This window comes from Cyanistes caeruleus, chromosome 15 (genome assembly GCF_971803275.1).
Source record: "Cyanistes caeruleus chromosome 15, bCyaCae1.hap1.1, whole genome shotgun sequence".
In the NCBI taxonomy this organism is placed as follows: domain Eukaryota; kingdom Metazoa; phylum Chordata; class Aves; order Passeriformes; family Paridae; genus Cyanistes; species Cyanistes caeruleus.
The window spans coordinates 6529865-6541638 of NC_141715.1; the positions used below are offsets into that span (position 1 = coordinate 6529865).

At 58.4% G+C, this 11774-nt stretch overlaps 1 protein-coding gene across 2 annotated transcripts in view; it reads right to left on the reverse strand.

Annotated features, from left to right (window-relative positions):
• The window catches only part of SYNPO (synaptopodin), a 22512-nt gene extending 14189 nt beyond the window's left edge, over positions 1 to 8323 (reverse strand). For both annotated transcript variants that reach the window (XR_015276816.1, XM_086852115.1), the window contains exons 1-2: positions 8140 to 8323; positions 128 to 894 (exon numbers count right to left, since the gene is read on the reverse strand). Coding sequence is in view for 1 of the 2 variants with exons in the window: in XM_086852115.1 (XP_086708241.1) it covers positions 128 to 602 (475 nt within the window). In the remaining variant the exon portion in view is untranslated. The remainder of the gene's footprint in view (positions 1 to 127; positions 895 to 8139) is intronic.
• Between the last annotated feature and the right edge of the window lie 3451 nt (positions 8324 to 11774).

An 11774-nucleotide genomic window follows, 5' to 3' on the forward strand; every position in this document is an offset into this window, starting at 1 on the left:
GCTGGAAGCCTGGGACCTCTAACCCAGGGGAAGTCCTGCCCTGGGAAGAGCTGGGTGTTCTCACCAGGAGCACAGTAGTGTCTTTCTGGGGGTGGGGGGCACAGTGGCCAAAGGGGGTTTCTCTTACCTGTTTTCCTTGGCTCAAAGTCAGGGTTGATGAGGACCCGTTGGATCTTCACCACTTTCCACTCCTGGCTGGGGTTGTCCGTGGGGCTGTCTGCTGTGGGGGGCAGCTCTGGGGCAGAGCCAGGGCACTTGGGAGGTGCTGCAGGCTGCTCCACCAAGGCCAGGCTGCTGCCATTCAATGGGGGTTGTGGTGCATCCCCACTGAGCCCCCTGGGGTCCCTCTGGCAGCTCCCACTCGGTCTCTCTCCCAGCAGTCCCATCTGTGCCTCCTGCTCACCTGGCTCGGAGGCTGGGGCATCCCAGAGCTGATGGCAGCTCTGCTCCCCTCTGCTCCTCCTCTCCTGCCAGCAGCCACTGTCCCCCTCACTGTCCCCCTTGGCTGTCCCACGGACACAGGGGGGCTGCTCAGCCTCACCAGGCACGGGGCAGCTGGGCTGGGGGTGGAGACAGAACTGCTGGAGCCTTGTCCTCAGCATCTTCCTTCACTGATTGCCTTCACTAGCACTCCATGGCCTTTCCAAACAGCTCCACATGGACAGAGGGATGGATCCTCCCTCAGAGCATGGGCAGCACGAGAGGGAGGGCAGCCACGCGCCAGGCACAAGCTCAGCTTTACTACTCTTGCAGGCAGGAAGAGCAGGCAGGATGTCACTGGAGCAGGCAGGTTCTGGAGACCCAGATGGAGGGATGTGTCCAGGGCAGACAGGCCAGCCAGGAGGATTTTGCAGGAAATTCCCTTTTCCAGGCAGAGGACAGACATCCAAGGACCTGTGTAAGGGAAGGAGGAATGTTGAGGATGCTTGTGCTTGCACTGATTTCTGATGGCTACAGACATCGGAGCAGCTCCCAGCAACCCCAGCCTGAACTCCAGCTCCAGCAACAATTCCCATGAGGAAGGACCCCCTGAGATGCAAAGCCCGTTTGGAAATGCCCAAACACCGTGCTCACCACCCCAGCACCCTCGTCTGTCTGTCCTCACCCTGGGGACAGCACCCTGGGGACAGCAGCCATGGCCCTGGCTCCCCTGGCTTTGCCAGCCCAGATGAGGCTGTGGGCACCCCTGTTAGTGCTCAGCACTGGGGCACCACTGCTCTGGAGCTGGGAGTGTTCAGTGAAGAAGCAAATCCCTGAGGATGTTGCTCAGGGTTATCGGGAACAAAAAAGGAAAATTTCCAGCATCCAGCTGAACTGTGTTTAACCATTGAGTGACTCACGCGGCGTCAGGACAAGCACAGACAGACCCACTTCCCTCCTGCCAAGCATAAATCCTGCTGGGATGACGAACCCACGCACCAACACAGACGAGTTATCAGCTGGGAGAGGGGGATGTCATCACTCCCAGGACAGGATATGGGTTATAGTGTACGGAAATTCCTGTGAGTCCTTCGCTCGCACAGCATCGCCCAGCCCTGCTCACAGCAAGGCTGGTCCTGGGGAAGCTCCTCCCCAGACATCCACAGCACCCACGGCACATGGACCCTGATGGATTTCCCAACCTGAGGAAAAGGGGTTTCTGCTCATCCCAAACCCCTCCCTGAGTTATTGCGAGGTTTTTCAGTGAAATGAGAAAAAGCACCAGGTCAACATCGCAGGTTAAGCTCTGGCAGGAATACACCCTGCAGCTTCCTCGAGGCTCACAGCTCCTCTGCAACATTTTTCCTGTCCTTAGCAAGGTTATTTTGGAAAAGAAGGCAGGTTAGAAAGCAGGCACTCGGGCATTTCCCAAACACAAGGCTGCATTTTTTGGAGAACACCCAACGGAAATCTTCTGCCCTTTCTGAAATCCTTCCTCCTGCCTCTCTCTGCTGCAATTATTCAGCACAGATTTGCAAAGAGAACCTGAGGAGAAAATGTCAATGTTTCTCTCTGAAAAAGAAATTTCACCCTCCTCTTTACGTAATTTGGGGGCTCAATAGTTGCAGGAAGCCACCCACATCTTTCCTTAGAAACATGGCAAGTTGTTGGAGCTGGAAGGAGCTGGCTTATCTCAAATGAGGACAAAGAGAAAGTTGCCGAAAATAGCCCCAGCCCAGCCTGGGTCGGCAGAGAAGCTCCCAGGGTGGGTCTGCATCTCCCCACTCCCATTCCCTCACCCTATCCCTAGGGAGCCGATTTCTGGGGCAGCACAACTCATGTCCATCCTACACCGGAGCCGCCTTGACAATTTGCTGGGGGAGCTGGTCCCTCCCTGAAAACTCTTCCAGAGCCGCCCCCTTCCATTCGGGAGTGCTTTCCACACACGGGCATCTCCTGGCAGCGACGCCCACGGCCCCGGTGCTCCCCAGGCAAACCCAGCCGTGCTGAGAGCCGGGCGGTGGCGTTCCCCAAGGACACACTGCTGGGACAGGGCCACCCACAGCACCGAAATCCTGAGTCAGGATCTGCTGCCTCGCTTGGGGCACGGCAGAGAGCAGCCTCCTTCCCCCGGGACACAGCTCCTGGGCTCTACCAGCAGCACAGGAGGGGAATATTTATGAGAACCATGGATCTCTAGCAAAAGCTGTTAGGCTGAGCCTGTGTGTTGGAATACCAGCCACGTAGGATGTGTGTATGTGCCTCGGGTGCATCACTTCACTGGCAAAAACAAACAGCAACACCAGCCATAGCCACAAAACCGGGCTGAGATAGCCCCCACCTGCAAACAAAGGCTGTAAAGAGGGGTGAGGGTCGTTTCAGGCATCATTTCAGGGGTGCAGCTCTGGAGGACACCCAAACTGGGCACCAGTGCCCAACTCACAGTCCCGAGAAGCAGCTGCTCACCGTGCCCATCTGAGAGGCTCCTCATGCTTCCTGATGGCAACAACTCCCTACGGGAAGCTGCAAAATGGTGCTGGGGAGGGAATAACAACAACAAAAAATCCTTCAATTCACAAAGTGCTGAAATCTGGCAGCAAGGAGACCTTTTGCTCAGCCTCTCTTCCTGCCCACTCGCTGGCGAGTGATGCACAGCCCCCCCACCTGCCTTTCTCACACCCTGTCACCCTCCCCTCCCTCTATTGAAAAAAGGAAAACTAAAGTTAACTTTCCACGTCCCACACAAATATTTTTGGCAGGAGTTGCTGGCATTCAGGCTGCTGAGCCCGGGGGAGACAGGGTCTGCAGAAAGTCTTCGTCTCCATCTGCTCCTGGCTGGGGGTCTGCAGTGCCTGGGCTGGGCTGGGCTGTCCCGGACACAGCACAGGGACAGGAGGTGGCAGGGCTGTAAAAAAAAATGGGGGGCACCTCCAGGACAGCCCTGGGGACTGTGAGTGGCCCAGCCACGGGAGTGCCATGCAGGGGGGGACAGATTCACACCCAAACTTTGGCTCTGTCCCTGCTTTCCCGTGTTGTTCTCAGCCACATCCTTGCCCCACGCTGGGTTTTCATCACCATGAAACGAGCCGGGAAGGGTGCGAAAGCTGTCCCCAGCACAGCGGGGCTCTCGGGTTTCCCCGGGTCAGGCAGCGGGTCGCTGTCACTCAGGCAGGACCCTGCTGCCCAGACTTGCAGTCCCCAGCTCCAGTCACAAGATCGGCCCAGTCCCTTTCCAAAATAGCCCAGCCGCAATGTATACATCTGGGGAGCTTTACACCTCCCCTGTGCCAGCAGCTGAATGTCCCCTCGGGGGACCCGGGCACCTTCCTTCCCCACGTGGAGCCTTCTTCCCGTGGCGCTTTCCCTCCCTGTGTCCCTGTGGGGAGCGCTGCCCTCCCAGGTGACACCGGAGACACCTCGGGTGTCACCCAGCAGCATTTGGCCGCCCTGTGCACAGACACTCTCCCGTCTGCTGCGATCCAATGTCCCTCCCAGCTCCCTGGGTACCCGGCCGTGCTGCTGAGCTGTGCTGGGGAGCTGCCTGTGGGCTGATCTCCCTTGCACAAGGACCCTGCTAAACCCCAAAGCCTGCACGGCTGGGGCCAGCGTGGTGTCACCTGTGCCACCCCCAGAGCCTCCCCCGGGACAGCAGGGCTGCTTACAGCCACACGGGGATGGCAGCAGGAGGGACACAGCTGGGATGTGCAGGGTGGACGGAGGGAAGCCTTCTCTGACAGGGCCCAGTGCCCAGGGAAGGGGTGCAAGGGACGGGGGATGGATGTGATTGATTCCCTCGCCATGAGAAGGATGCCGGCTCCCTGAGGAGCAGGACTGGCAGTGTGGACAGGCATGGCCACGTCCTGGCTCCTGCAGGCGAGGCCAGGGCTGGCAGGCACAGCAGTCTGCAGCGTGCTGGGGGAAACAAAAGCCTTTTGCAGCGCTGATTTACTACCTTGACGGAAACCGGGATGGAAAAAACAACATTCCCGAATGCCTGTCCCCGTGCAACCCCTGCGGTCCCCAGCAGCCCAGCCCGCCTGCGGACACACGGGCAGCTGCTCCCGGCAGGTGGGTGCCCTGTGCCCCCATTCCTGCCCACAGCCGCTGGGGAGAGGCAGCAGAAGGAATGCTGGGGATGACCACGGGGGCTGCGGGGCACCAGGGGAGCGGTCGTGATTAAGCAGTGAGCGAAACAAGGGAGGAGGAGGATGACAGTGGCATCCCGGCCAGCTGGACCGTGTCCCCTCCCTCTCCACCCCACGCTGGGAGGAAGGGCTGGATGTGGGCTGATCGTATCCCTCTGAACTGGTGCATGGCTCCTCACGCCAGCTTTGGGCTTGTCCCTCCTGGCTCAGGGAGCTCTCCCTGGGCAGCTCCCCTGGGAGCTGAAGCTGCCAGGCACTGAGAAGTGCTGGGAAGCAGGATGGAGAGCTGAGGAAAGGGATGCTGGCCCCTTGGAGGGATGGAGAGCTGAGGAAAGGGATGCTGGCCCCTTGGAGGGATGGAGAGCTGAGGAAAGGGATGCTGGCCCCTTGGAGGGATGGAGAGCTGAGGAAAGGGATGCTGGCCCCTTGGAGGGATGGAGAGCTGAGGAAAGGGATGCTGGCCCCTTGGAGGGATGGAGAGCTGAGGAAAGGGATGCTGGCCCCTTGGAGGGCAGCACGGTGCAGGCTGGGCTGGATTTTGTACCCTGGCACGGCTGTTCCAACCCAGCCCCGTTCCACTCCACCACCCCCATTCCCATGGGGGTTTTGGTCAGGTTTTGGTGCCCAGCACACCCACTCCCCTCCTCCCACTGCTCAGCCCACGTTCCAGCCCCAGTCTCCAAGAAACCCCGATGTTCCACAGGGATTTGTGTCCATCAAACATCAGACTGTGCACTCCAGGCAGGCAGCACTGCTCCTGCTCTGCCCTCCTGGCTGGGCTCAGAAGTGAATCCACCCCTTCCCTAAGGGGCCCATCTGAGCTGGGGGTCCCAACCAGACAATCCTGGCAGCTGCCCATGCCCTGAGTGCATGACAGCCTCACGCAGGGCAGGTCCCAGCCTGTCCTGCCCTTTGCTCAGCCTGAACCCTGACCCCAGCTCCAGCTGCTGCATTCCAGGGAATGACAACCCCAGTCTGGCTCTTACAGCTGCCTCAAGCCCTTCTTCTCAGTGCAGTTTTGGGGAGCAAAAGGCCAGGTTTGCCATGTCCCACTTGCAGCCTGATGCAAGCCCAAGGTGTCATCGTGGGGTGACCTTCCTCAGGGACCTCTGGCCCCTCCTGCTGTGGGACAGAGGATGGTCAGCTGGAGCCTCAGCAGGTCACTACAGGAAGCCAGGGATGAAACTGCAGCTCAGCCTTTTCAAAGCTCAAATGAAATATAAAAACCAGAGAGGTCTAAGACAGAAGATGAACTGAAAGATCAAGCTCTGGTCAGTGTGGCATGGCTGTCCCCAGGACTGGCACCACCATGGCAGCAAAGTGAGCTGGATTGGCAAGGCAGGTTCTGGCAGCTTTGGGCTCCACACATCCCTGTCTGCCCAGGGCAGCTCACCTTCCTCACCCATGCTGCAGGAACATCCCGGCTGTGCAGCCACCAGCTCTCTGGCACAGCAGGTCCCACACCCAAATTTCCCCTCAGAGCTCCAGCAGCAGCTGCCAGAGGGAGAAGGGAGGGCGGGCTGGCACAGTGGCGCCTTCACGCATTTCCCAAGCAATACCAGTGCACATTTCCTGGGAGAGGAATGAAGGAACTCTCACTAAACAAAATCCTGCTCCTGGAGGCGAGCGCTGTGGGGATGGAGTCACCCCTGGATATCAGATGCCTGCTGGTGGTTGTGCCAAAAGCTGTGTTGGGTGGGGAGGACAGGGCAGTGTCTGCAGTGGTGTTGGGGTTCACCCTGCAGTGGGGTTGGAACTCATCCCACAGCCATGAGATGAGTGGGATGAACTTTCTGGCAGTGGAGTTACAGCTAATCCTGCAGCCTCGCTGGCCTCAGGGAGCTCAGTCTCTGCAGATATAAAGCACAAGACAGCAACTAAGCAGAACACCCCACAGGGGCTTGAAAATCCAGTTTAAACAACCTCTGAGCATTCAGGGCTGCCCAAGCTGGGACAACTGACAGTCTGAACATCTCAACCCCCCCGGGTCCAAACCAGGCTTAAAACTTCCCAGGTAATCCTAGGGGCTGGCCCAGCCACTGCTGGATTTCACAGCCATTGTCACATTGTCACAGCCCTGCCCAGGTCCTCCTGAACAGACAAATGAGGGGCCATGACCTGGGGCTGTCAGGATCAGGGCACGGGACCTGCCGGCACAAAGATCCAAGGTCAGTAGCAGACCTGACAGCTCAGCCAAGGTTTGCTGAGCCCAGCAGCTTTGTCCTCCCCACTGTGACCCCCCCACCCCCCATCACCTCCAGGCATCCCTGAATCCCTAAAGCTCCCTGAAGATCAGAACTGCGCTGCTAAGAAACAGGGAGCAGCTCCCTGCTGCCTCTCAGACCTGCAGCCCTGGCCAGTGCCTTGGCCCCCAGCTCTGATCCCAGGGAGGCAGGATGGGAACTGAGAGTAGAGATGGATGCACACAGCCTGGGAACTGCCAGGACCAGGATAAAGGACATTTTAACAGCTCAGTGACAGAGTGCACACAAGATCAGGGTTTGGCCCCTCTGAGCCCCATGGGCAGCGCTCGGGTCTGTCCATGGGAAACAAAGAGCATCCCAGGGAAGGGAGTGTTTTCTTTCCAGACCAGGAAAGCAGCCAAACCCCAGCACATGCCCATTCCCAGGCCTTGGCCCCAGCAGCACAGCAGGCTGGTGGCCTTGGGACATGAGGTCCTTTCCCATGTAGCTCCCCAAGTTGAGACCCAAGCCGGTCCTGGCGAGGCAGGAGAGCAGCCCTGCTGCTTGCTGGGCTTCCGGGGGTCCCTGAGGCCAGGGCACAACCACCACCTCACTACTCAGAGGGGTCCCCAAGCCTTTTGGGATGGGGCTGTGTGTGTGTGTGTGCTCAGCAGTCTGGCTCTCCTCCTGGCAGAACCGCTTGTGCAGTAGGAATAAACATGCCGAGGACACATCCAAGCCAGTGCAAACAGCCCCTGACCGAGCTGCTCTCTCCCAACACTCTGTTTTTCTTTCTCTGCTTTTCCTCTCCTCTCTTAACCCCTTCAGGAGCCCGGGGGACCTGTGCCGGCAGCCCTAGGGGCTGCTGGAGCCAAACCCCATGAAACCCTGGGAGTCTGACCGCAAGGAAGGGCTGGGACACCAAGGAGGTCCCAGGGTGCCCCCAGGGCGCAGGGCTGGTTTTGCTGCCCTCAAGTCGCCTGGCTCTCGTTCCTCTCCCTCTTCTTCCCCCACCTCCTTTCTCCCCTCTAGAGCTCATCCTTTCCCCAACAGCTCCGGGGGGTCCTGAGGGAAAGGGCTGCTCCCCCCTTCAGCGCCCAGCTCACCCAGCCAAGCACAGGCTGGACACTGGCAGGGGACACCTCATTCTGGGCAGGACAGAGGAGCCGGGAGACACCCATCGTGAGGAAAGCACTCCAGGGAAGCTCACCTCCACCCTGGGCTCTGCCGGGAGCCCCCTCCACCCTGGAGGTTGCCGTGTTCGTCTCCTGTGACACCGCTCAGTCCCCACGGTCACCGAGAGCCGTGCCCAGCCAGCATCCCGCTGGCACGGCCACGGAGCCCCGGGCACCTCTCCTGAGCCCAGGGATGCTCGCACTCGCCGCGCTCACCTCTTTCCCTTCCCCTTCTCTGCCGTGGGGAAGTAAAGCTGGCTGCTTTCCATGTGCTCCAGCTAAGCCCGGAGGAGGTCACGTCCTCGCTGCCCCCGCTGTGCCCGGAGCCCGGGGTCCCGGCCGGGAGCTGCGGCCGGCAGCGCCCGGGGCTCCTCGCCTGCTCTGCTCCAGCGCGCAGGGCAGAGAGAACGGGGGAGAGGGGAGGGAGGAGGGGAGGGGGGAAATGAAACTTTAATAGCACAGAGCCCCTTTTGTTTCCCAGCATATGGGATATTTCATACATGCTGAAGGCATTAACCACCTATATTCTTCAAGCGCTCGCGGCAGCTGGGAGCACAGCCCTGCGCTCAGCTCGGGGCACAGTGCCTGTCCTGGGGGGCTGCAGGCTGCTGCAGGACACCCCTTAGCCCTGGCACCCCTCTCTGGAAGCGGGGACACCCTAAATTACAGCCTGGAAAACTGCTCTGCTTCACCCAGGATCACACCCTGCATGGTTTTGTCCCCCCAAAAGAGCAACCAAATCCCCAAACTCAAGTCCAAGAAAGGGCTGTCCCTTTCACTGTTTTTTGGACATGGGAAACTAACCCCACCATTCCTGGGGGTCTGAGACCCCAAACATCTCTCCTGTCCTGGGACATGGCAGAGCCTTGAAGCCCCATGGAACTGTGACTAACAGTGGCAGAGAGAGGCTGAGGAGGGCTGGTGGCACATCCCCTCTCTGCCCGAATCCCAAGGACACAAGAGCATCCCTGGAGCAGCAAGCAGGCAAGGTGCTGACAGGGAAGGGCTGGGAAATATCCACATGGAATATCCTTCTGCTGTTTACCCATTTTCTCCCTTCTGTCTCCCCTCGTGGTGCCTGGGGACAGACCATGGTGCTGGTAAAATGGGCGACACCACCTTCACAAGTAGGGAAGGGACATCTCCAGGCCCTGAGCACAGACAGTGGCTGCCCCCTGCAGCCCCCACCAGCCACCTCAGTGTGGGATGGGATATCTTGGGTCCTTGGCACTCCATCCTTTCCTTATTCCCTTGGAGAGATGTTGGCTTTGACCTTCTGGGCAGGAGAGGACATCAACTGGTGGCAAAACTCCAAGCAAAGTCTGAGATGGAGGGGGGCACATCTGTGCTGTTTTCACCAGCTTGGGTGGATTCCTCAGCTCTGGGCTTTTCACTGGTGCCCACCCCCTGACTGGCACCCATGAGGGCTCCCGAAGTGGGTTCCCCTTCACCAGCCCTCGTGGTTTTGGGCAGCCAGGGGAAGGAAGGCATGAGCCCACTCACCCAGGGTGAAGGGACATGTTGTCCATCCCACGGAGCTCCACTTGTCCCTGAGCCCCCAGCCCTGCTCTGTGCAGGATGCCCTGTAAATCCTTACTTTGTCCAGTGTTTATCCAGTCACACTCTAATTTGAAATAAAAAACGCAGCCAGTAAAAGGCCTTTATAGCTCTTCAGAGCTCATAAACCGGCAGCGCTGGCGGACGGGGGCCAGATGATTGGGGGCTGCTAGGAAAATTTATTGCAGATTTTGGTAACTTAAACATTACAGTTCTGTGAGCCCCGGGACTGGTTTGCTGAGCAGCTCCCAGCAGCAGGGATGGAACAAGGGATGCTTTATTGGGGAAGGGAAGGGGGGGCTGACAGGTCTCACCCAGACCCACAGTTAACACCCACCCAGATTTAGACTGGCTCGTTTTTAAGGCAAGCCTTCGCACAGACCGAATCCATCCTCGTGCCAGGAGGGAGTGTGTGTCCAGGATCCTATCCTCACGTCCAGGGCTGCTGGACACAAGGCTGCATCGCCCTGGGATGAAGACAGCCCCCAGCAGCATCCCAGGGAGATGATGTATGGGACTGTGCCAGCACCTCCTTGTGCCAAATCCCCTGGCTCGGTGGGTGACCTTGCACCATGCCCTGCCGTGGGGCAGGAAGAGCTGGGATGGGCTGGCCAAGCTTGTCGTGGGAGTCTGTAGAATTTGGAGAGAATGAGAGGAAGCGGCCAGGGTGGGGAGCGTGCGAGGGAAGGCGGGTAGCAGGAGGGAAGGCATTTTTTCCTTGCCAGTGTCTTGGCTGATTCGGTGTGAACTGCTATAAATTTGTTCCTTATCTCTCAGGCCATTTAATGTTTTCATGAAAAGAAAATAGTCTGCAGGAAAAAAACCCCGCTGATAAAAGATCCCTTTGGCATTGGGAGGAATGTTAAATGTCTCTAATCAGCAGGGTCTGGGGCTCAGAGTGCTCCTGGAGCTGGCAGGGAGCTGAGGAGATGTGGAGACTGGGCAATGCTTGGAGCAGACTCTCCCAGCACCCTCCCAGATCTGGGGAGGAGTTGGCATCTGCACCCCTGGGTGCCCCTTGCACTAAGAAAGGGTCCAGACCTACACAGGGGACGTTGTGCCCAGTGCAGAATAGCAGTGGCTGTGGCTGGGATGGCTCCAGCCACCTCACCCTGCAGGCTTCAACATAAATGAAACCAAATGCTGCCAGAGAGAATAAAAAGTGGGAACATGAGGTGCAAATTCTATGAGAGAAAAGATATGGATCCAAACCCTTCTTGACTGCTTCCCAGGGCCAGGCAGGAGCATGGGCTGTGCTAGGCTGTCCCCACGTGTCTTTGCACCTCCAGGATCTGCATCCCTTGCCTGTGGCTGCACCCGTGGGGAGGCCAGGGGGAAGCCCCAGAGCTCCATGTGGCTGGAAGCATTCTTCTCAAGAAAGCTGGCCCACAGACCAGCTGCTGTTTGGATTTACAGATGCAAAAGCAAATCCTGCATGAGTCCTCCTTGGAACAAATCTCCTGGCCCTTACTGACCGTGGTCTTGCTCCTGCTGAGGACTGCAATGCAGGGTTAGAGGCACAGAGGTCACGAGCATCCCTCTCTGCAGGATCAAGTAGCGTCTGGTGGCACTTCCCATGACATGTAGGCACTGAGCTGTATCCCTGAGGCTTCTTCCTTCCTCCAAACACTGGATGATGTGACTGCTGGCAAATCACATGCTGGTGCACCCCTGACTGGGAGCATCCCCACCGTGTGGATCTCTGAAGGCCATCCCACCCAGCAGAACCACGGCACAGGGACACACGAGCTTCTGAGCTGCAGCTTCATGTCCAGGCTTGAAAACAAACCAGGCAGCAAAAATGTGACTGCAAAGGGGATTTTTCAGGGTGGGAAGGAACTGTTAGTGATGACTTTTCCTCCCCATTTTTTTCGCCTTTTGGTAGTGTTTCATTTTATACTCCAAGAGAGCAGAAATGCCATTTAAAATGAAAAAAATCAAATCCTTCTGTTTCAACACACTCCCTAGCTCAATGTCCTCATGCACCAACACACCTACATACCAGCTTTTCTCCCAGGCACAGCCCTGGCCCAGCAGAGCCCGTTTCCAGGCAGCATTCCCCCTTGGCCAGGCCCATATCCCAGCATCCTGCCTCCCCTGCCAGCCCCACTCCCAGCCCCATCCCGCCATCCACATCCCCTCTCCACAGGCAAACACATTTTCTTCCACATCCATCACGTGGAAGTAGGATGTGCATTCTGGTGCCAGAACACGCACGGCCGGCTGCGCCAGCAGCGCTGCTCGGCCGCACAGAGCTGCTGCTGTGCCGGTGGATCGCACTCGGCTTTTGTGGG